Raw genomic sequence first — 25,952 nt, forward strand, 5'->3', positions numbered from 1 at the left:
GTATTTGAACTAGAACATTCTAAAGAGAAGATAGGGGAGGAAAACACCTAAGTCAGTATGCTGGCAACAAGACGAACAGCGATCAGCCTTGAGGTGATTAAAGGCACCAACTATAAAATGCACAGTCAATATTTGTTCCCAGGAATAAAACCTTAAATTGGAAGTGAAATATGGCACAGATATGAATAAAATAAGGTAACAGACAACTAAAATGTCAGCTTGCTGGGAGTACCTTCCTCAGAACTAGTCCCGTGAGTCCCTTCTGGGAATGACACAGCAGCACGACGTTGCTTTTCTGTTTATCGCGATGATGTCTCTACTTCTCCCCATCTCCCACAGCCCCAGCTATCACCTCGGTGAGGACACCGCCTGTCTTAGACATCTTCTCCCTCCACCTTGAACAGTACCTGGCCGAGGGTTAATCGATGCACAGTGGGTTTATATTGTGTCAACTTCGCGAAGCTGAAAAGACTTTTCCTTGCACCGCTCCGGGTTAGTGTTCCCCACAAGAGGCAATTGCGTGAGATTTTGAAGGCGGAAGTGCAGCAGTAGCTTGCTCTCTGCCCTCAGTATGTCTGTCAAGTGCCAGACGCCACCACAAGCTCGGCACTCCGAGTCTCATCTGCTGCCCTGCAGGGGGTGGGTGGCGGCAGTGTGCTCACAGCTTCTCCAGCTCCTGCTCACCTCCTCCTGGCTTGAGTTTCGACCATCCTCCAGAGCTCCAGTCCCTCTTCCCAGGTTCTAGCTTCCCCTGCGTCCCCTCCTAACATCCAGCTTTCCTTCTTAACTCCTTGGACTTTAGACAGCAGCACCAGACACAGAAGCTAAAACCTCAAATACGCTATTTAATCAGCTCACACAACTGCTCTAGCAATTTTGCTTCTTGGATTGATTGAACCCAGACTGATACAGAATTTGGTTCTGGAAGTGGACCAAGGAGAACCTTCAGGATGGTTTCTCTGTATTGGTTTTGGCTTACCTGCAGTTGATTCTGTAATAGGACTAGATTTAAAGTTTTAGAAACCCTATTTCCAGTAGTTAAGGGACACTGGTAGTCACGGCCTGCAGGGGCAAAAGAATTCCTTAAAAGACCACCTGGGCCGGGTGTGGTGGCTCATGCCTGTAATCCCAGCACTTTGGGAGGCCGAGGCGGGGGATCACGAGGTCACGAGATCAAGACCATCCTGGCCAACATGGTGAAACCCCATCTCTACTAAAAATACAAAAATTAGCTGGGCGTGGTGGTGCGCACCTGTAGTCCCAGCTACTAGGGAGGCTGAGGCAGGAGAATCGCTTGAACCCAGAAGGCGAAGGTTGCAGTGAGCTGAGATCGTGCCACTGCGCTCCAGCCTGGCAACAGAGCAAGACTCCATTAAAAAAAAAAAAAAAGACCACCTGCATTCACCTTCCAAGGTGAAAACAATGTCATTGCATCACCCTCCAACCACTAAGACGAAAAACAAAATATACCAACCATACAAAGGGTTGGACGTATTAAACCAACCCATTTCCTGAGTGACTCAAAAAGCTGTCAGTGTTGACTGGAGCCCAGAACAAGGCCCTGAAGGCTGCTCAGCCACCTGATCCATCTGATCCAATGGCTATGGTCTAAATGTGTCTCTCCCAAAATTTATATGTTGACACTTAATCGCCAGTGTGATAGTATTGAGAGGTGGGGCCTTTAGGAAGCCATTAAATCATGAGGGTGGAGCCCTTACAGATAAGATTAGTGCCTTTATAAAAGAGGTGCCAGGGAGTTGTTCATCTCTCCACCATGTGAGGACTCAGCATTCATCTGCTCCAGAAGACACAGCAAGAAGGCACCATCCTGGAAGTAGACAGCAGCCCTCACCAGACTCCAAATCTGCCAGCGCCTAGATTTTGGGCTTCCCAGCCTCCAGAACTGTGAGAAACACATTTCAGTTATTTACAACTTCCCAGTCTACATTGTTATAACAGCAGAAACAGATTAAGACACCAGTGGGGCTTGAATTGTTTATAGGGTTGTCCCTTGGTATCAGCAGGGACTGACTCCAGGATCTCCATAGACACCCAAATTCATGGATGCTTGTATTAGTCCATTCTCATGCTGCTGATAAAGACATACTCGAGACTGGGCAATTACAAAAGAAAGAGGCTTAATGGACTTAGAGTTCCACGTGGCTGGGGAAGCCTCACAATCATGGTGGAAGGCAAAGAAGAGCAAGTCACATCTTACATGGATGGCAGCAGGCAAAGAGAGAGCTTGTGCAGGGAAACTCCCCCATATAGAACCATCAGATCTTGTGAGGCTTATTCACTATCTCGAGAACAGCATGGGAAAGACCTGCCCCTGTGATTCAATTACCTCCTGCCAGGTCCCTGACAACCCATGGTAATTCAAAATGAGATTTGAGTGGGGACACAGCCAAACCGCATCAATGCTCAAGTCCCACAGTTGGCCCTGCAGACCCTGTGAATATGTGAAGTTGGCCCTCTATGTCTTTGAGTTCCACATCCCTCAAATATTGTATTTTCAATCCATGATTGGTTGAATCCCTGGAGGTGGAACCCATGGATATGGAGGGACCACTGCATGTTAATAGGAAGGCTGTAAGGAGGCCTTAGCAGGCACATTCAGATGACTCATAACACAGACCCTTAGTACTTTGCAGCAAATCTGTGCTCTCCTTTGCAGATACCGTTTTTTACTTCCTACTTGGCCTTGGTAGAGTCTGAATGCTCGAACATGGACCCCCAAGTGACCATGTGATCTGAAAGCTGTCTGAAGGACCAGGTGCTGTCTATCAGAAGGACCAGGTGCTGTCTGTCTGAAGGACCAGGTGCTGTCTGACTGACTGAAGGACCAGGCGCTGTCTGACTGACTGAAGGACCAGGTGCTGTCTGACTGAAGGAAGGACCAGGTGCTGTCTGACTGAAGGAAGGACCAGGTGCTGTCTGACTGAAGGAAGGACCAGGTGCTGTCTGACTGAAGGAGGGACCAGGTGCTGTCTGACTGAAGGAAGGACCAGGTGCTGTCTGACTGAAGGAAGGACCAGGTGCTGTCTGTCTGAAGGACCAGGTGCTGTCTGACTGAAGGAAGGACCAGGTGCTGTCTGTCTGAAGGACCAGGTGCTGTCTGTCTGAAGGACCAGGTGCTGTCTGACTGACTGAAGGACCAGGTGCTGTCTGACTGAAGGACCAGGTGCTGTCTGACTGAAGGAAGGACCAGGTGCTGTCTGTCTGAAGGACCAGGTGCTGTCTGACTGACTGAAGGACCAGGTGCTGTCTGTCTGAAGGACCAGGTGCTGTCTGTCTGAAGGACCAGGTGCTGTCTGACTGACTGAAGGACCAGGTGCTGTCTGTCTGAAGGAAGGACCAGGTGCTGTCTGACTGAAGGACCAGGTGCTGTCTGACTGACTGAAGGACCAGGTGCTGTCTGACTGAAGGAAGGACCAGGTGCTGTCTGACTGAAGGAAGGACCAGGTGCTGTCTGACTGAAGGAAGACCAGGTGCTGTCTGACTGACTGAAGGACCAGGTGCTGTCTGTCTGAAGGACCAGGTGCTGTCTGACTGAAGGAAGGACCAGGTGCTGTCTGACTAAAGGACCAGGTGCTGTCTGACTGAAGGACCAGGTGCTGTCTGACTGAAGGACCAGGTGCTGTCTGTCTGACCCACCAAATCACCAAATCACAAAGTTGCCCATCACAGCATCAAACAGAAGCCGCACATCCAAGATCTGGCTCCGGCAGCTCCTGAAGGCACAGGGAAGATGCAAGAGCAAGTGGCTCAGAGGCCACAGCCCGCGTTCCCACCACCCTGCCTCCATTCCCTCAGCATGCTCCTATGGCCTCATGAGGATGTGCCCCTGACCAGCTGAATATGAAAGAAAAAAACCTTCTTGCCTGGTGTCCACATGGCTTTTCATGACCTACTGACACTACCTGAAATTGGATGGTTGCAGCACTACAGACCCAATTCAGTACAGCCCTGAAAAACAAGCATGGAGGAAGACCCTCCCAGGAAACAGAACTTTGAGCAATGCTTCAAACTGGTTGTTCATTTTTCCTGGAAGGAGAGAGGGCCACAGGTTTAGATCTGCACTGATTAATGGGCAGTGGCTCATGGTCAGCTAGATCAGGGGTCCCCAACCTGATGGGGACAGTAGCTAATGGTCAGCTAGATTCATGGGCAGTGGCTAATGGTCAGCTTGATCAGGTTGGAGACGCCTGATCTAGCTGACCATTAGCCACTGCTCTAGCTGACCATTAGCCACAGACTGGGTCCGTGACCTGTTAGGAACCAGGCTGCACAGCAGGAGGTGAGCGGCATGGGAGCAAGCATTACTGCCTAAGCTCCCCGTCCTGTCAGCTCAGCGGCGGTATCACATTCTCATAGGAGGGCGAACCCTATCGTGAACTCCATGTGAGGGATCTAGGCTGCACACTCCTTATGAGAATCTAACTAATGCCTGATGATTTGAGGTGGGACAGTTTCATCCCGAAACCATTCCCCCACCCTGTCCTGTGGAAAAATTGTCTTCCATGAAACTAGTCCCTGGTGCCAAAAAGGTTAGGGACCACTGAGCTAGATGGGCAATGATTTGGAAGAAACATAATTAGAAAACCGGTTACGGGGCTCTGGGGAAGAGGTAGCACACAGACCTCTCAGAATGGACACTTGGTGTGAAGATATTTGTGTCTTGATGATGCAACCTGTGTATATCGGTTAATCTGTCTTTGGCCACCAGTCCTTGACCAATGGGCTCACAAAGTTGTCATGGCAGCAAGGAGAGAAGTTATTCATGAGCTCAGCATCAGATTACTCCTCATGAAAACTGATCTGGATGCAGCCACTGCTGCACTGCTGAATGTCCAGCCTGCCAAGAGTGGAGATAACACCAGCGGAGCACCATTCCCTGGGAAAATCAGTCAGACGCTGCTGGTAGGTGGATTACATACCACTTCCATCATCAAAGGGAGCAGTGGTTTGTTCTGGCTGGAACAGAGGCATACTCTGAATATGGATGTGCCTTTCCTACCTTTTCAGGCCCTTAAATCTTCCAGCAACCTAACACCCACGGATGTACAGGATGCCTTCTCCACCATGATGGTATTCCTCATGGCGTTGCTTTTGACTAAGGAATTCCTCTGACAGCAAATGAAGTATATAGCAATGGGGCCATGTCCTGGGAATTCACTGCCCTTACCAGGTTTCCCATCTCAAAACAGCTGACCTGATATGTTGGTGGAATGGCTTTTGAAGGTTCAGTTTCAGCACCAGGTGGGTGAGCCTAGGGTACAGATCCCTATCATGTGGCACCTGCTGTAAATCAGTGGTTAACATAGAATGTTGTTCATCCCATGGCCAGGATTCACGGATCAGAAAATCAAGGGTGAAAATGGCAGCTCATCCTCTCATATTACCCTGGTGATACCCTAGCAGAATGTTTGCTTCCTTTCTGTGAAACTTTAGGTTCTGTTGGTCTAAAGTCTTAGTTCCCAAGGGAGCAATGCTTCCACCAGGAGACACCCCTTTGGTTTCATTAAACTGGCAATTGAGGCTAGGCACAGATCCTGGCACTTTGGGAGGCTGGAGTGAGTGGATCACTCGAGCCCAGGGGTTCAAGACCTGCCTGAGCAACATGGTGAAACTCCATCTCTACAAAAAATAAATTAGCCAGGCGTGCAGGTGCATGTCTGTATTCCCAGTTACTCGGGAGGCTAAGGTGGGAGAATCACTTGAGCCCAAGAGTTCAAGGCTGCAGGGAGCCATGATGGCACCACTGAACTCCAGCTCAGGCGACAGAGCAAGATCCTGTCTCAAAGAAAAGAAAACCAGAAAACTGGAGGTTGAGAGTGCCACCTGCTATTTGGGGCTCCTCATTCTAGTGAATCAGTAGACAAGGAGGGGGGTTACTGTGCTTACCGTGTTTAGTCCTGATCATCAAGGGGAAACTGGGTTATGATTGCACAGTAAGAGCAAGGAAGTATAGATCTGGCATGCCAGAAATCCCTAGCGTGTCTCAGTACTCCCATGCCCTGGGATTGAAGCCAATGGGAAACCAAAATAACCCAATACAGGCAGGAATGCCAGTGTCCCAGAGTGTTAGGAATGAAGGCTTCAGCCACCAGAACATGCAAAGAGCCAGAGGGCAGAGGAAATGAGGAGGGAATGGTAGTTCCAAATACCCACTATGGTCACCTGGCCAACTGCAGAAATGAGGGCTAAAATAATTATGAGTATTTCCTGCTTGCTTTACCATGAACAATTTGTGAATATAGTAATAACTTTGTGTCTCTTTCCCTCTGCTATTCCCCTACCATCTCATATAAGATGTGTTAATAGTGAACCTTGTATCTCAGAATTTAAGTTATAGGATATCAAATGGGGAATGTGACTCAACTAGAATAATAAAAATGATGTAAAGTTGCATAAATAGACTGTATTTTCTTTTACAAAGAGGGTTAATGTATTTTCAATTTTACACGGGATAGTTGCTTTGTTAGATGGAAGCATAATTTTGATGTTTCCTTTATTTCGAAGTTAAATATGGTTAAAAGATATAGCTAGAACCCAAGTTGTCAAGGGGTGGACTGTGTTGAATTAGTATTGTGTCAACTTAGCTAAATTGGAACTATGCTCCCTAGAATTCTGTTTTCTGCATAATTATAGGATAGCCTCACCCACAAAAGAATTTTGTATAAGATTTGGAAGGTGGAAATGAAGCAGCAGCTATTTTTTTCATTTTTTCTTCTTGAGATGGAGTCTGGCTCTGTCACCAGGCTGGAATGCAGTGGTGTGATCTTGGCTCCCTGCAACCTCTGCCGTCCCCCACCCCCACTGGGTTCAAGCAATTCTCCTGGGCTCAGCCTCCTGAGTAGCTGGGACTACAGGTGCACGCCACCAAGCCCAGCTAATTTTTGTATTTTTAGTTGAGATGGGATTTCACCATATTGGCCAGGATAGTCTCGATCTCTTGACCTCATGATCCACCCACCTCGGCCTCCCAAAGTACTGGGATTACAGGCATGAGCCACCATGCCCGGCCTGCAGCAGCCATTTGTGTAACGCTTTTTTATGCTAGATATGCCGTTATTAACTAGTAAAAGTCTTAACTAAGTAAATCTACAGGAACTTCCTATCCTGGGCCAGACTCTTACCTTTGATCAGTCATTTCTGCTCTTTTTTAGAAATCCCACACTGCAATCCTCAGGCTGATTTGCATTTGAATGAATACTTCTGCATCACTTGGCTTTTTTGTGAATTACACAGAAATCTATCAACCTATCTGACACTGTGCAAAGTGTGGACCCTGTGTCTGAAGTTTTCATGAACAATGAAAATGTGTATTTCTGAAAAACTTCTGCTTCTACAGCTCTAGCCATCTTTTTCCTCATTTGATAATCTCCAAATCTGTGCAATGATTAACCCCGCGGACACTTTATTTCCTTCTGCGTGTGGGTTAGCAGGGCCCATTACCACAGCAAGCCTGGGCTCCAGGCGGCTTCTGCTCATCCTCTGTCTTTCACAGGTGTTGTCGTAGACACTGCTGGTGCATTTCTCCCCAAAGTGGCTGTGAGTTCTGGGCATCTTCATTTGGCAAGGACTGGATCCTTCCCCAGAGACTGCCTTCACTGATCAAAGAGCCACTGAATGGGGTACAAACGACCAGTCCCTTTGCCTCAAGTAATGGCAACTCCACTGGATTTACGCCCAGAGGCCCCAACTTATGGATGAGGCCAAGTCTCAGCTTTCCCTGAGACCCCATCCCTCCCTGACCCTTTCCCCTGCCCTGATCTGCTCTCCTCTCTTTCTTACAAGCTCCCCGTGAGAGTGCTCCCTCAGCAAAGCACGAGTACCAAGCCTCTGTCTCAGGTTCTGTTTCTAGCAAACCTGAAATAGACCTTCAGCTCTGTGATGAGGTTGGGTGGTTTCCTAAAGAGGTCACTGGCTTCTAGATAGAAAAAAGGAGCTACTTACTATGGTGTCTTACAGACACGAGCCAACCATACCGGGTAGGAGTTACAGGCTGTAGCTGCTTTCCGGCACTGCTCTTCCATGCTTCCAACCTCACTACGTGTGCATCTGCTCCCAGTATCAAGGCAACATGAAAACACACACATTCACACAGCAGTCTGTCTCCCTCTGAGACTCAGGTCCTCACTGTGGACATGAACCTTCACATTCTCACGGTGAGCACAGAGCCTGGCACATAATAGGTGCTCGGAAATAATTTGCTGATTGAATTAACGCACGCTTTGGCCTCTGAACTACTCCCTCAGAAAAGCAGAAATTACTTGCTCTTCTGCTCATATCCACTAAGATGTTGGTTTTTCCCAGCAGGTCAATATTCACTCCTTCTTTCATTTCAGCCTGGACTTTAACCATGTGGAAAGCAAGACTAGAGGCCCCCTGAATAGTACTCTTCACGAAGACTAAAAGGAACTGAGTGTGCCTGAGCTTAAGCATCACGAAGACCAGTAATAAAGAACTATTTACAAACTTGGTTTGTATTTTTTAAAATTCCACGTGCATACATGTTACTTGTATGATAAGAGAAAGCTGAGCTACCACAGTTGTGTAGGGAATATTCTCTGGCAGTACAAGGGAAAGGGAAGGGCTTTACTTCGAGGCATCAAAGCACACAGTCAATGTTTTAGATTCTTAAATGTAAAGAGACTATACCTTAGAAAAGTGTCTTCAGATTACTAGAGGCAGTGTGCACCATGAGTGTAGAAACAAAAGCCGGATTCAGATCCCAGCCATGCCACTTGCTAACGTGACCTCAGGTAAGTCACAGCTTCCCACAGCCTCAGTCTCTTAATATGGAATAAATCAAGCTGCTTAGGGCCGTGGTGAGGATTTGAGGGCGTGTGGCCCATCTTCCTTTGCAGGATTATTCACTCACGTCTTATTTCTGTTCCCCTGTGATGGAAACCACACGTCTTGCTTCATGGAAGGTTCCTCCCTGGCACACAGTCCCTGCTAGGGAGGATCCTCCCTGATCCCTGCAATGGAACAGGGGTCTCTCCATAGCCCATGAGCCTCCTCTCATCCCCCGCCCCTCCTGCCGTCAGCCTCACTGCTCCCCTCCCCCTTCCACACACGGCTCTCCACAGCACGCATGACGGCACATCACCCCGCAATGCCCAGGCTTCAATAGCCCTGCAGTATTCAGCGACATTCTTGGTGACTCCTTCTCCCAGCCTTTAACTCCTTAAACTCTCCAAACTATAATACCCTCTTCATGGGACACGCCATCCACATCACACCCCATTAATGGGACATGCCGTCCACACCACACCCTGTTCATGAGACACTCTGCTCACCTTGCACCCTGTACATACAACACACCATCCGCCTTGCTCCCTGTTCATACAACACACCATCCGCATCACACCCTGTTCATACAACACACCATCTGCCTCGCTCCCTGTTCATACAACACACCATCTGCCTCGCTCCCTGTTCATACAACACACCATCCGCCTCGCTCCCTGTTCATGCCATCCACATCACACCCTGTTCATGAGACACTCTGTTCACCTTGCACCCTGTTCATACAACACACCATCCGCCTCGCTCCCTGTTCATACAACACACCATCTGCCTTGCTCCCTGTTCATACAACACACCATCCGCCTCGCTCCCTGTTCATACAACACACCATCCGCATCACACCCTGTTCATGCAACACACCATCCGCCTCGCTCCCTGTTCATACAACAAACCATCCGCCTCACACCCTGTTCATACAACACACCATCCGCCTCGCTCCCTGTTCATGCCATCCACATCACACCCTGTTCATGGGATACGTCACACACCTCACACCCCGTTCAAAGGACACACCGACCTCCTCAAAACCCGTTCATGAGACACGTCATCCTCCTCACACCCTGTTCATGGGACACACTGTCCTCCTCACACCCTGTTCCTGGGACACACTGTCCTCACACCCTGTTCCTGGGACACACTGTCCTCACACCCTGTTCATGGGACACACTGTCCTCACACCCTGTTCATGGGACACACTGTCCTCCTCACACCCTGTTCATGGGACACACTGTCCTCACACCCTGTTCATGGGACACACTGTCCACACCACACCCTGTTCATGGGACACAGTGTCCTCACTCCCTGTTCATGGGACACACTGTCCTCACACCGTGTTCATGGGACACACTGTCCACACCACACCCTGTTCATGGGACACACTGTCCTCACACCCTGTTCCTGGGACACACTGTCCACACCACACCCTGTTCCTGGGACACACTGTCCTCACACCCTGTGCATGGGACACACTGTCCTCACACCCTGTTCATGGGACACACTGTCCTCACACCCTGTTCATGGGACACACTGTCCTCCTCAAACCCTGTTCATGGGACACACTGTCCTCACACCCTGTTCATGGGACACACTGTCCACACCACACCCTGTTCATGGGACACACTGTCCTCACACCGTGTTCATGGGACACACTGTCCACACCACACCCTGTTCATGGGACACACTGTCCTCACACCCTGTGCATGGGACACACTGTCCTCACAACCTGTTCATGGGACATACTGTCCACACCACACCCTGTTCCTGGGACACACTGTCCACACCACACCCTGTTCCTGGGACACACTGTCCACACCACATCCTGTTCATGGGACTCACTGTCGTCACTCCCTGTTCCTGGGACACACTGTCCTCCTCACACCCTGTTCCTGGGACACACTGTCCTCCTCACACCCTGTTCATGGGACACACTGTCCTCCTCACACCCTGTTCATGGGACACACTGTCCTCACACCCTGTTCATGGGACACAGTGTCCTCACACCCTGTTCATGGGACACACTGTCCTCCTCACACCCTGTTCATGGGACACACTGTCCACACCACACCCTGTTCATGGGACACACTGTCCTCACACCCTGTGCATGGGACACACTGTCCTCACACCCTGTGCATGGGACACACTGTCCTCACACCCTGTGCATGGGACACACTGTCCTCACACCCTGTTCATGGGACACACTGTCCTCCTCACACCCTGTTCCTGGGACACACTGTCCACACCACACACTGTTCCTGGGACTCACTGTCCTCACTCCCTGTTCATGGGACACACTGTCCTCCTCACACCCTGTTCATGGGACACACTGTCCTCATACCCTGTTCCTGGGACTCACTGTCCTCACTCCCTGTTCATGGGACACACTGTCCTCCTCACACCCTGTTCATGGGACACACTGTCCACACACCCTGTTCATGGGACACACTGTCCTCATACCCTGTTCATGGGACACACTGTCCACACCACACCCTGCTCATGGGACACACTGTCCACACCACACCCTGCTCATGGGACACACTGTCCTACTCACACCCTGTTCATGGGACACACTGTCCTCACACCCTGTTCCTGGGACACACTGTCCACACCACACCCTGTTCCTGGGACACACTGTCCTCACACCCTGTTCCTGGGACACACTGTCCACACCACACCCTGTTCATGGGACACACTGTCCTCCTCACACCCTGTTCCTGGGACACACTGTCCTCCTCACACCCTGTTCCTGGGACACACTGTCCTCCTCACACCCTGTTCCTGGGACACACTGTCCTCCTCACACCCTGTTCCTGGGACACACTGTCCTCCTCACACCCTGTTCCTGGGACACACTGTCCACACCACACCCTGTGCATGGGACACACTGTCCTCACACCCTGTGCATGGGACACACTGTCCTCACACCCTGTTCATGGGACACACTGTCCTCACACCCTGTGCATGGGACACACTGTCCTCCTCACACCCTGTTCCTGGGACACACTGTCCACACCACACCCTGTTCATGGGACACACTGTCCTCACACCCTGTTCATGGGACACACTGTCCTCACACCCTGTTCATGGGACACACTGTCCTCCTCACACCCTGTTCCTGGGATACACTGTCCACACCACACCCTGTTCCTGGGACACACTGTCCTCACACCCTGTGCATGGGACACACTGTCCACACCACACCCTGTGCATGGGACACACTGTCCTCACCACACCCTGTTCATGCGACACACTGTCCTCACACCCTGTTCATGCGACACACTGTCCACACCACACCCTGTTCCTGGGACACACTGTCCTCACACCCTGTGCATGGGACACACTGTCCTCACACCCTGTTCCTGGGACACACTGTCCTCACACCCTGTTCCTGGGACACACTGTCCTCACACCCTGTGCATGGGACACACTGTCCTCACACCCTGTTCCTGGGACACACTGTCCTCCTCACACCCTGTTCCTGGGACACACTGTCCTCCTCACACCCTGTTCATGGGACACACTGTCCTCACACCCTGTTCATGGGACACACTGTCCTCACACCCTGTGCATGGGACACACTGTCCTCACACCCTGTGCATGGGACACACCGTCCACCTCACACCCTGTTCATGGGACACACCGTCCACCTCACACCCTGTTCATGGGACACACCGTCCACCTCACACCCTGTTCAAGGGACACACTGTCCTCACACCCTGTGCATGGGACACACTGTCCTCACACCCTGTGCATGGGACACACTGTCCTCACACCCTGTGCATGGGACACACTGTCCTCACACCCTGTTCATGGGACACACTGTCCTCACACCCTGTTCATGGGACACACTGTCCTCACACCCTGTGCATGGGACTCACTGTCCTCACTCCCTGTTCCTGGGACACACTGTCCACACCACACCCTGTTCCTGGGACACACTGTCCTCACACCCTGTTCATGGGACACACTGTCCTCACACCCTGTGCATGGGACACACTGTCCTCACACCCTGTGCATGGGACACACTGTCCTCACACCCTGTTCATGGGACAGACTGTCCTCACACCCTGTTCATGGGACACACTGTCCTCCTCACACCCTGTTCCTGGGACACACTGTCCGCACCACACCCTGTTCCTGGGACTCACTGTCCTCACTCCCTGTTCATGGGACAGACTGTCCTCCTCACACCCTGTTCATGGGACACACTGTCCTCCTCACACCGTGTTCATGGGACACACTGTCCACACACCCTGTTCATGGGACACACTGTCCTCATACCCTCTTCCTGGGACACACTGTCCACACCACACCCTGTTCATGGGACACACTGTCCACACCACACCCTGCTCATGGGACACACTGTCCTCCTCACACCCTGTTCATGGGACACACTGTCCTCACACCCTGTTCCTGGGACACACTGTCCACACCACACCCTGTTCCTGGGACACACTGTCCACACCACACCCTGTTCATGGGACACACTGTCCACACCACACCCTGTTCCTGGGACACACTGTCCACACCACACCCTGTTCCTGGGACACACTGTCCACACCACACCCTGTTCCTGGGACACACTGTCCTCCTCACACCCTGTTCCTGGGACACACTGTCCTCCTCACACCCTGTTCCTGGGACACACTCTCCTCCTCACACCCTGTTCCTGGGACACACTGTCCACACCACACCCTGTTCATGGGACTCACTGTCCTCACTCCCTGTTCCTGGGACACACTGTCCTCACACCCTGTTCATGGGACACACTGTCCTCACACCCTGTGCATGGGACACACTGTCCTCACACCCTGTGCATGGGACACACTGTCCTCACACCCTGTTCATGGGACACACTGTCCTCCTCACACCCTGTTCCTGGGACACACTGTCCACACCACACCCTGTTCATGGGACACACTGTCCTCACACCCTGTGCATGGGACACACTGTCCTCACACCCTGTTCATGGGACACACTGTCCTCCTCACACCCTGTGCATGGGACACACTGTCCACACCACACCCTGTGCATGGGACACACTGTCCTCACACCCTGTTCATGCGACACACTGTCCTCACACCCTGTTCATGGGACACACTGTCCTCACACCCTGTGCATGGGACACACTGTCCTCACACCCTGTGCATGGGACACACTGTCCTCACACCCTGTTCATGGGACACACTGTCCTCACACCCTGTTCATGGGACACACTGTCCACACCACACCCTGTTCCTGGGACACACTGTCCACACCACACCCTGTTCCTGGGACACACTGTCCTCACACCCTGTGCATGGGACACACTGTCCTCACACCCTGTTCCTGGGACACACTGTCCTCACACCCTGTGCATGGGACACACTGTCCTCACACCCTGTTCCTGGGACACACTGTCCTCCTCACACCCTGTTCCTGGGACACACTGTCCTCACACCCTGTGCATGGGACACACTGTCCTCACACCCTGTTCCTGGGACACACTGTCCTCACACCCTGTGCATGGGACACACTGTCCTCACACCCTGTTCCTGGGACACACTGTCCTCCTCACACCCTGTTCCTGGGACACACTGTCCTCACACCCTGTGCATGGGACACACTGTCCTCACACCCTGTTCATGGGACACACTGTCCTCACACCCTGTTCATGGGACACACTGTCCTCACACCCTGTGCATGGGACACACTGTCCTCACACCCTGTGCATGGGACACACTGTCCTCACACCCTGTTCATGGGACACACTGTCCTCACACCCTGTTCATGGGACACACCGTCCACCTCACACCCTTTTCAAGGGACACACCGTCCACCTCACACCCTGTTCATGGGACACACTGTCCTCACACCCTGTGCATGGGACACACTGTCCTCACACCCTGTTCATGGGACACACTGTCCTCACACCCTGTTCATGGGACACACTGTCCTCACACCCTGTTCATGGGACTCACTGTCCTCACTCCCTGTTCCTGGGACACACTGTCCACACCACACCCTGTTCATGGGACACACTGTCCTCACACCCTGTGCATGGGACACACTGTCCTCACACCCTGTGCATGGGACACACTGTCCTCACACCCTGTTCATGGGACATACTGTCCACACCACACCCTGTTCCTGGGACACACTGTCCACACCACACCCTGTTCATGGGACACACCATCCTCCCACACCTGGTTGACGGTACTCGCTGTTGTTTGAACACCCTGTTCCATCTGAGCACCTCAGGGCTCCGTTGCCTCCTGGATTCCACGTGTCCTCCTGGCTCATCCCTCTCTCTCTCTATCCCACTCTGTCTCTAGTTCCCCATCTAGTCTCTAACTTGACTGTTGACTGCTGCTGTAGAGAAAACTAGTAGACCTTGGCACTGCTTTCTATTATACATGGTATTGTACACTGTACACTTTACATTGTACACTGTGTTGCATATACACTGTATATACAATACGAGAGACCAAAGGCACCTGAGGTGTCTTTAAGAAGTCATACACATTCCTGCTTGTTCCCATCTGGATTTCAGTCAGTGTTAAAGATGTAACATCCTGCAAATTATCCTGCTCATTTTCTATGCCCAGTGACTGTCTTCTGAGAAGGGTGGTTTAGTGAGTCATTTGTAACTTGTAAAACATCCACAGTACAGCCTGACTGGTTCAGTCTTTCACCCTTAAACGGAAGACGAATTACTGATACTGTACCTTTATTCGTCTTAGAGAATTTAGAATGAAACTTTAACAAAAACAAAATCATAATCCTTCAGCGACATTAACAGGCAATCAAAAAAAAACTATATCAACTCTCTTTAGGGTAGGAATCTTTTTTCCCTTAGGCACTTTTCCGAACCTTGAAGGACTCAGTGAAAACCCCATCTTAAATAAACAGATTAACTGCACTAAATAATAACTCTAAATTGCTAAATCCAAAAGAGAGTTTTATTAAAAATGGTATAATCATAATAGAACCCTATTTATATATGAAAGTTAAATCAATGACAGGAAAATACGTTAACACTACAAAAGTATAAAATAATATTCTCATAAAAGTAACTTTTTAAAAGTTAAAACTTTGACTCTATTTTTATGTACTTACAGAGTATTTAAAGACCTGTAAGTGTGAAATATTGCATTCTGCCTTAAAAATAAAAATATGTTTACACATCAGAACTCTACACCAAGAATACTAACTAACAAAAGGAATTTATTCTGCTGCTGGGAATGTTATATTTAATTCATAATGCACTTTAAGTATACAGCAAGCCATTTAGTCCTTACAATATTAGTATTGTCCCAAATTAACAAGTGAGGAAACTGAGCAAATTAGGTCACTTGCCCTATGTCACACGCATGAGATGGCAAAGCCCGGGTTTTACTCCAGGCATCTGGTTCCAGAGGCCATGTGTTTCAGAGGGACACATCCCCAAAAAAATGACCTATAATAGCACTAATCTTCCATAGATAAGGAATGCTTAATCTATAAAGATATATATATATATACTATATATGTAAAACAATCTTTTAAAAAAAGTACATGGTAAAAGACTATATGATACCTACACAGACATATACACAAATGAGAACAGTTGGAAGTATTCCAAATTCAGAGGGAACAACGAAAGGAGCTAAAAAAGATAAGTAAATAATAAAAGGAAAAAATGGAATGAAAACTAACTGGCAAAAAATCTTAAAAGTAAAAATTGCAATTTAAACCACATCTTAAAATAAAAATGAGTGAACCAGAATTTTCTCTTGAAACAAAATCGTGTCCTAAGCTCCTATAGATGGACATAGGAGGCATCCAGCAAGCATTTAAATAAAGAAGGAGGGAATGAATGCAGGAAGGATGAAAGCACATTATCCCTTCCAAGATCATAAGAGTTTTATATTCCTAAATATGTTCAGAAAATCATCAAAGAGGAAATACTAATTATTGATTACACATTTTTATAATCCACCACTTAATAACTATGTGAGAAAACAAGTATAAATGTAAGCTAGCAGGCTAGTTCTCCAGCAGGCGTTTCTTCGAAAGACCTGCAGCCAGTGTGTTCTTCACTAATAGTTATGCCGCGTCTCTACCACTGATCAGTTTCTTTGAAATTCTCTCACTAATTCTGTCTCAATCGGCTGCTATTTCACATGTGAACTAGTTTTCACATCTCCCAGTTATTACATTGTTCTCTCCTCGTAAGATAACAACTTTAAAAAATTCTCATGATTGCTTTAAGCTCCAGCTACCATCTACCAACCAACTTTCGCATTTCTCTTGAAAAAGTTTTCTGCTGTATAAATATGCTCCTATTTTCATACTTTTGTACTCCAAGTCTTCTCTTTGTTTGAAAATAAGAAGAACACACATTTCTAAAGTGCCTCGATAGAAAGTAATCTCTTTGCAAGTCGGAGCCGCGTTTGACCCACGCTTAGAACAGGACCTTGAATTGTGACAAACCCTCAAAAATTTACCAACCATTTACATTCTGCCTTGTACTCTAGGAATGCAGTAAGTATTTATCCAGATAAATGTTCAGTTCAATAAGCATCAAAACTACTCAGTATCAAAGCAAGTGAGCACGCTTTTAAACTGTGCGCTCAACAACTCAAATTCACCTCCATTAACCTAAATAATATTCAGCGCTGTGCAAATGCATTTTCTCTCCCGTCTCTTCTTCTGAGACGGATTCCTTCAATGGCATTGCCGAAAGTGTATACAGCTCTGTAGAAAGACCATTTTCTCTCCTGTCTCTTCTTCTGAGACTGATTCCTTCAACGGCATTGCCGAAAGTGTATACAGCTCTGTAGAAAGACAAGTGTTTGAGCACTTCATCCACAGAATCCAGCCGTTTATTTCTTATCTGCAGCATTATTTAATTGCACTAAAAATCACAGAGATATCACATACAGCTCTCAGGTTCCTGGTCACCTTGATTATTTGAGAGGGGCAGAAGTGAGGCTGCTGATCATCTTCATGAAGAGACAGAGATGGCACCAATGATACCGTGCAGAGTTCTGTGCATTCATAAAAACGCTTCTTTAACCACAATCCACTAATTGCCTTTTTGGTACTAGAAAACTCTAAAGGAGTATGTGAGTTTCCTTTTTAGAAGAAAGGGTATTTCTATCAGCGAGGCAACTTACAAATATGTAGAAAAAAAGGGAAAGCTTAAGGCACCTTGTAAAGATCTTACCATTCATTTCAGTTATTCTGGTGATTATTTTTAAAAGGTGCTAAGGAAGAATGGGCAGAATGAGCTCCAAAGACTCTGTGGAGATTTAAAGTGACTTCCAAGGCATGATAGTTTTCAGTGTAGATGCTTTTTAAAACAGAACCATCAAATGGCAGTAAATATTAATAGAAGGAGGTCTAATCTAGGACTATTTTATCCTAGGTTAACTCCCAAAATTGCCAAGAGAAAAATGATGCTGAAGGCAAGCAAAAGTAAGCTCTATCTTATCTGTGATTAATTTAACACTGAAAATTCCTGCCAGAAATACTTTCTTACGAAATGAATAGCTGGAGGAACGAAAGATCAGACAAATTCAATCATGTATTTGAGAGTCTGAAACTACTGTCATAAGATTTACAGGGGATTCTGGGAATTACTTTGACATATTTGTAAAAACTTAGGGTTCATAACAATGCACTATACTAACCAGGAAAGAAAGTCATAGAAATCTGAACAACAGCTAAGAATACAAGGGGGAAAAATCAATAAAATGTCTCTAAAGTAAAAAATTGCCTTGAATCGGTAATTTCAAATATTGTGGAAAGCAACAGGAGGGAAACGACAGCAGCGCCAACAAGAAACCTCTCGGCTTGGAGATCGCATGAAGTGGGGTTAGCTTGAAATCATTTTCCAAGTCTGTACAGTACAAGTTACGTCGCAGGTTTTTGAATGGTAGCCTGCTTGCCCAAGGAAGCTACTGTAGCTTCTAGAGCTGATTCACTTAAAATGAGAGAACAGCTGAATATCAAAATAATCAGTGTTTAAATCTCAGGCCTTCTTGCTGCAGAGAGATAATGGTTGTTACAAAAGGGAAAACTCAGACAATGGAGATTTTGTGTATTTTGCATAATGTCACAAATGGGAATTAGATTCTAAACCTTCCATTTCTGGCTGATTTCACTGTTTTCCAGTTCATATTGTCTACTTGTTTTTTTTTTTAAACATACACTTAAAAAATAAAAACAATCTAAAAAGAACTAATCACCAGATGCATACTAGTATTAACATCATAATACTATTATTTGTACCTCATAATGATAGATAGGTGGGTAGGTAGGTGGATGGATGGATAGATGGATGGATGGACGGACGATGGGTGGGTGGATGGATGAATGGGTGGTTGGACGTATAGGTGGGTGGATGGGTAGGTAAGTGGACTGATAGGCAGAATCTAAGTTTATCCTTCTAGTATCCCTGTAAGATAAGTGGCATCTTAAACAGCCGTGGTACATCCGAGACTTGAACCAGATCTCTGAGGCCCAAAGTCCACATTCACTCCATACTCTATGCATCCTCTCTGAGTGGTAATGCAGAATGAATAAATATAACATTCTATAGAGACCTGAAAGAAACAAGTGCAAGAGAGGCTCAACACAGTGTCAGCCATCCAGCCATAGAGCCATTCTGGGAAACCATTTTTTAAAACATATACTGACAAGTTTACCCTACTGTGCACACAGATTAAATAATAATAATAATAAACTGCTTTTGACAGGTATCTTTCTAAAATGTATCATATCCCTGTCTTCTTAAGTAGAACACACCACTCATGATGACATCTCTCGCTGATGAATCAGGTGATGATAATACATATGTTACTGCACTGTGCTGTTTCAGGAGCCGTGAATGGTGAGCAGGGCTGTTCACATCTTCACAATGTAAGCACAAAAGGTTGTGCTTGTTCTGTTTCTCAGATCTGCATTTAATGAGTCTATTTCAACCCATACTGCTTGCTATTATGTGCTATTTCTTTAAATGTGTCAATCTTCCTCCTAATTTCCTGCTCATAGTCTACAGGGACCTAGACACCAGTATCACAGTTTTGTGGCACTCTAAGTTAGAACAAATCCGCTGTAGGTGACAGCCTGTCATTTTTGCTAATTTCCATTTATTGGCTGTACTCTACCTCAGTTAGATTGCCAGATAATTGAATTTTGAATAGGCAAGATAGTATTGTATTCTTGCCTGATATTTTGTAAAATAAGTTTTATTTAAGTATAATGTACATATAGAAAAATGCACGAATCATAGGTCTATAGTGCAATGATTTCCAGCAAACAGAGCATGCCCTTGTTAGGTGTACCCAGAAAACAAACAAGCCAACACAGTATTACGTGTTTTATCCTTTTCAAAGTATTCTCATATGCGCCATTTCACTGCAGTCATTGCAACACTCTTATGAGGCTAAGCGGTTGGGTATTACCTGCAATTCAACAAATGTGGAAAATGAAGTTTGGTATTTAGCTTCACTGATTTCTGAAATCAGAAGGAGCACAGCAAGGATCTAATCCTAGCGTTCCATTGTGGGAATCGTCCCTTATGCTATCAAATTTACTCAGAAGATATGATATGGTAGCTTCACTTCTATTATCAAATTGTGGACAAGAGTAGAGCGAATATTCTGTTGGCACCACAGATACCAGTGGTTGTCTGCAGCCTGCATCGGCTGTGGCTGTCCACTGTCCCCACCATGCAGATTGTTAGCCATTTTTAATTTATTCCCTGGGAAGTCAAATGTCAACACAGTCCCTTGAGGAGAGGAAGGTGGCATAAATCACCACAATTATACCAAGCTTTCCAAAGGAAAGTGATGGTTCAAAGCCTGGATGCCTTCACATCGTCATTTCTTCCATTCTCTTCTTCCCAACATTTCATCCTTAAAGCCAACAAAATTAATTTAGCTGAAATGAGAGGTCTGAAAATCATCAAAACTTTTAATAAGCATACCAAAACTTATGTTTGAATCAGCTATCCTTATCACTGTTTCAAATTACCATCCATTCCAGAAATCCTCAAATGGCTTGAACCGCACATATAAACAAAAAACCCCTATTATAAAAATATGAAACTTCTAAAGCTGTGCGGATTAAAGCTCACTAAGGGTCTCCCATGCAGCTACAGGAATATCCTCTTAAGAGCATGCCTCAGCAAATAAAATACAAAGTGTGTGTAAGGAGTTCTTAAGTTCTTCTTCAGAAAACACAAGAAGTAAAATTGTTCAGGCGTGATCATTTTTTACTTTTTATTTTATTTTATTTTTTTGAGATGGAGTTTCACTCTTGTTGCCCAGGCTAGAGTGCAATGGCACGATCTCTGTTCACTGCAACTTCCGCCTCCCGGGTTCAAGCGATTCTCCTGCCTCAGGCTTCCAAGTAGTTGGGATTACAGCTGTGGGCCACCACATCCAGCTAATTTTTTGTATTTTTAGTAGAGACGGGGTTTCACCATGTTGGCCAGCTGGTCTCGAACTCCTGACCTCAGGCGATCCACCCACCTCGGCCTCCCAAAGTGCTGGGATTACAGGCGTGAGCCATCGCGCCCAGCCGTGAACACTTTTTAAAGGTTCTGCAGGATTCAAACTTCCCAAATGCTGCAGGTGTTGACAGCAAGGAAGCAGGGCGAGCTCTGGAGGCCAGCTCTGGGAATTCAACCCTGCTCACACTTACAGTCCCTGGGAACAATCTGCAGCCCCAGTTTCTCCTCTGTAAGGTGAGTTAACAACGGCGCCACAGCACAAGGCTGCACCAGGATTCAATTAACCCAGTGCTCACAACCTGTTTGGTCCAGAGAAAGTCGTTTTTATTGCTAGGAAGGAAAGAGCCTCTTCTCGAAGGCAGAATTCCTCCAGTTTATATCAATCACCTACGAAGTGAGCTTATTCAATTTACTGACTCAAACTCAATTCATATTACTAAGTGCTTAACTAACTAATTCTCAAACTACAAACTGTAAAAGCATTACTGGGGGCGGGTGGGGGAGGCAGGGCAGGGGTGAGCCTGCCCAAAAGGAGCTAAGCAAAATTAGAGCTTTTCTTAACCACCTGGTTAAAACGAAAATACTGATCTTGGCAGACATGTTAAGTGCACGTTTCCTTCCCCACCCCTTCTCCCAAAAGTGCCTCCAAATAAAAAACTAGTTTCTTCAGAGAACCAAGCATCTAACCATCACTCAGAGGTCTGAACATCCAGCATCCTAAGAACAAACGGTCCACAGGTTCCCACCAGAACAAACCAGTTCAATGCATTGCTCGGAGGAAAAAGCAAGTTAACTCAAGCACACAATTATCTGTAGTTGCATATTATACGTGAGTGTACTCTTTCCTCCTCACGCCTGGCTACCTGCCTACTCTAACACAACAACTTCCGTTTGTAAAGTGTCAACTTGTTTACTTGGAGCAGCCGCGGCCTGCAGGACACAGCACGTTTGGGAGCCTCTCTTTCCACTGTAGGCTCGTAACTGCAGACTACTCCCGAACAGCAAAACCACGGCGGCTGCTCCATCATTTTGCCAGCTTCTATGTTTCCATATTTTAACAATGTTGGGAAAACTAAATCACATGTTAAGACCAAGCAATTGATCAGTTCGTTGCAGAGGCTGCTTGAGGAACTTTCTGCAGCAGGGACCTGAGGCTTCTCAATCTAATAAACCTCAGACAGGACAACCAGACGGGGGTGTCCCCACAGGAAAGAGAACCCGACTTCTTCGGTGGAGTGTCCCACCTCTTAGGGGCTGTGACTCCGCGTCTTATGAAAAGGCACTTTCACTGGGCAGGCTGGAGAAGAGTCCTCTCTAACAAGAAAAATAACTCCAAGTCCGCAGCGTTTAGGAAAAAGAACCAAGTGCTTGGGGAAGGCTGGCTGCCCGCGGAGAGGCGCTGCGTCCGGAGCGCTGGCCCAGGGGAGGCAGCGCGGGCCCTACCTGCGTTCCTGAGCTTCTTGTTCCGATACACCGACAGGATGACCAGGAGGTTGCCCAGGATGTCCACCACGATGGTGAAGATGAGGACGCAGGCCAGGGCGGACGCCAGCCACGAGGGCTGCGGCCGCGCGCCGTCCCCGCCGGGCACGGGCTGCGAGGCGTTGGGCAGCGCGCTGCCGTTGCCCTGCATGGTCCCTGTGCGCGTCCCGGCCGCGAGGCCATCGCCCGCCTCGTCCGCCCGCCCGGCCACTTGTTAAGGCTCCGCCCGGCCACTTGTTAAGGCTCCGCCCGGCGCTCCCCGCGCCCACGCCCCATCCCGCGCGCTCCTCCACGCCGCGCCCCCGGACGCCCACGCCGCGCCGGACGCCACAGCCAGGTGACACCTGGTGTCCGCCGCGAGCCCACTTGGACTCCCCGCCCGCAGCTCGAACCCCGCACCACGGGCCGACAGCGCCCCGCTGCGGGAAGCCGGGCCCAGCCGCCGCGCCCTGGGGGCGGTGTCCCAGAGGCCTCTCCTCGTGGGCGCACGGCGAGGCCGTTCATTGTGTTTCTTCTCTGGGATGGGACTTTTCACCCAGCAGGGCCGGGCTGCCTGGGCTCAAATGCGAAATGGGATTGGGGCGAGTTCACCAGCTGTGTGCCCCACCGCCCTTATCTTCCTTATCTGCAAAATGGGAATAAAATACTATCTCACCTGTTAGCCTCATAATTAGTAAAATGTGAAAAAACCAAGGACTGTCTTCCGTTGTGTATTGCATCGCTTAAGATGGTGCTAGATGTTTCCGATAATGAAATGACATTTTCAAAGAAAAAAGTAAAAATCAATATTTGCAGATGATAAAAATGTATGTACTTTTGTAAGTACCAGTAAAAACGAGAAAGAAAGCACACTTAGGTGGGTCGGATACATGGCAGCAATGTAAAAGTGCTAGGAAATGGCCTAACCCGTTGTGTGCAGTGAGGAAAAAACTTTATGAAAACCATGAAAGGAAATTTAAATAAACGGAGAGAGATACAGTGTTCCTAGCTTCGAAGCCTGAAATTTTCATTTTCCTCATATACTTTATGCCAGACCAAGAAAAATATCAAATAACCTAAAGTTTCTTTGAAAGAGTAAAAAGAAAGTGTAGGAAAAGGATTTGAATAAGATGAATAGGAGAGAAGTATGACCTACCAGTATCAAAATGTTCATTAAAAATTACAAGTAAGTGGCGCCTGGGATTACAGGCGCGGTGGCTCACGCCTGTAATCCCAGCACTTTGGGAGGCCGAGGTGGGCGGATTACCTGAGGTCAGGAGTTCAAGACCAGCCTAGCCAACATGGTGAAACCCCGTCTCTACTAAAAATACAAAAATTAGCCGGGCATGGTGGCACAGGCCTATAATCCCAGCTATTCAGGAGGCTGAGGCAGGAGAATCGCTTGAGCCCGGGAGGCGGAGATTGCAGTGAGCCGAGATTGTGCCACTGCACTCCAGTCTGGCCGACAGAGCAAGACTCTGTCTCAAAAAAAAAAAAAAAAAAAATTACAATAAGTATGCCAGGCACGGCTGCTCACACCTGTAATCCTAGCACTTTGGGAAGCCAAAATGGGAGCATCTCTTTAGCTCAGAAGTTTGAGGCTCGGTGAGCTATGAGTGCACCAGTGCACTCCAGCCTGGTGACAGAGCAAAATCTTGTCAAAAAAAAAAAAAAAAAAGGCCAGGCGCGGTGGCTCACACCTGTAATCCCAGCACTTTGGGAGGCTGAGGCAGGTGGATCACCTGAGGTCAGGAGTTTGAGGCTGGCCTGGCCAACATGGTGAAACCTCGTCTCTACTAAAAATACAAAAATTAGCCAAGTATTGTGGTGGGTGCCTGTAATCTCAGGAGCCTGAGGCAGGAGAATCGCTTGAACCCGGGAGGCGGAGGTTGTAGTGAGCTGAGATCACGCCACTGCCCTCCAACCTGGGCCAAAAAGAATGAGACTCCGTTTCAAAAAAAAAAAAAAAACTAAACTAAAACAGTATTGAGTTCATAAACAATTTGAAAAAGCATATAAAATAAAGATTTTATAAAGTGAACAGTTCAAATCAGTAGGGCTGGAATAGATCACAAAAACAAAAATGCATTTAAAGAAAATGTAGGTAAATATACATATCACTTGAGGTGGAGAAGCACTCTGTAAGCCTGGAAAAAAGATAGGCAGGAAATAATCCTAACCATAGAACAGGTAGCAGCTGCCATGGACAGCGTGTGTCACTTCCCATCTCTGGCATCAGTATCTTACAACCATTGTTTGCACAATGTGTTAACAATTCCAGAAGGTCTGGCACTGCTGCGACCATTTTATGGACGAGAAACCTCTGGTGCTGAGAGGTTAAGCAATGTACCAAAGTCACACAGTTGGTAACAAGTAGAGGCAGGATTGGAACTCAGGTCTCTCTGACTGCCAAGCAAGGAGCCTCGTTACTAAGTGATAGTGTTTCTCAGTCGTGACAGATTTGACTACGGAAAAGTTAAAAGTCCTATATTCAAAAAATACCACACACAAGTGAAAGCTAGAGAAACTGGGGAAATGATTTGTGACATATCTAAGAGATGAAGCATTAATGGTCTTCATTATTGTTATGGTTTCAGTATGTCCCCAGAATTTGTGTGTGGAAAATTTGGTCCCCAGGGGAAGGCGGGGCCTTCAAGAGGCGATCAGGTCAAGAGGGTTATGGCACTCTGTCTGACTGGGTTAGTCCTGCAGGCATGAGTCAGTTCTTGCTCTCCTGGGACTGGATTAGTTACAGTGAGAGTGGGTTGTTAAAAAATTACCACTCCAGCCTGGGCGACAGAGAGAGACTCTGCTTCAGAAAAAAAAAAAAAAATTATCCAGTCCCAGGTATTGCAGTATTCTTTAATAGTGATGGAAAACAGACTAAGACAATTATATAAAGAGCTAAGGAAAAAAATAGAAATATATTTAAAGGTCATAATTAGATAAAAACTAAAAATGTATGTGTAACTTCTTTTAGCAAAAAAGTTAAAAAAAAAAGAGAAAGCTTCCATTCCAGCGATCACTTTAGAAAACATTATATTGGTAGTACCAAGTGTGGTTTGAAACACGTGGAGAAAAAGCATTCCTGTGCACCAGATATGAACGTCTTCAAACTGCATAGATGGTGCTAGTCGTTTTACTAATAGAAAACAATTGAACAGTGTCCACATGTGTCAGGACACACAGT

At 47.5% G+C, this 25,952-nt stretch overlaps 1 protein-coding gene across 1 annotated transcript in view; it reads right to left on the minus strand.

The window, feature by feature from the left end:
• Window positions 1-23,178, minus strand: part of MTNR1A (melatonin receptor 1A) — a 34,080-nt gene extending 10,902 nt beyond the window's left edge. The window contains exon 1 of the mRNA NM_001428016.1: window positions 22,745-23,178. Coding sequence (NP_001414945.1) covers window positions 22,745-22,934 — 190 coding nt within the window. The 5' untranslated portion in view covers window positions 22,935-23,178. The remainder of the gene's footprint in view (window positions 1-22,744) is intronic.
• Between the last annotated feature and the right edge of the window lie 2,774 nt (window positions 23,179-25,952).

The sequence above is a fragment of the Pan troglodytes genome, chromosome 3 (assembly GCF_028858775.2).
Source record: "Pan troglodytes isolate AG18354 chromosome 3, NHGRI_mPanTro3-v2.0_pri, whole genome shotgun sequence".
Lineage (NCBI taxonomy): Eukaryota > Metazoa > Chordata > Mammalia > Primates > Hominidae > Pan > Pan troglodytes.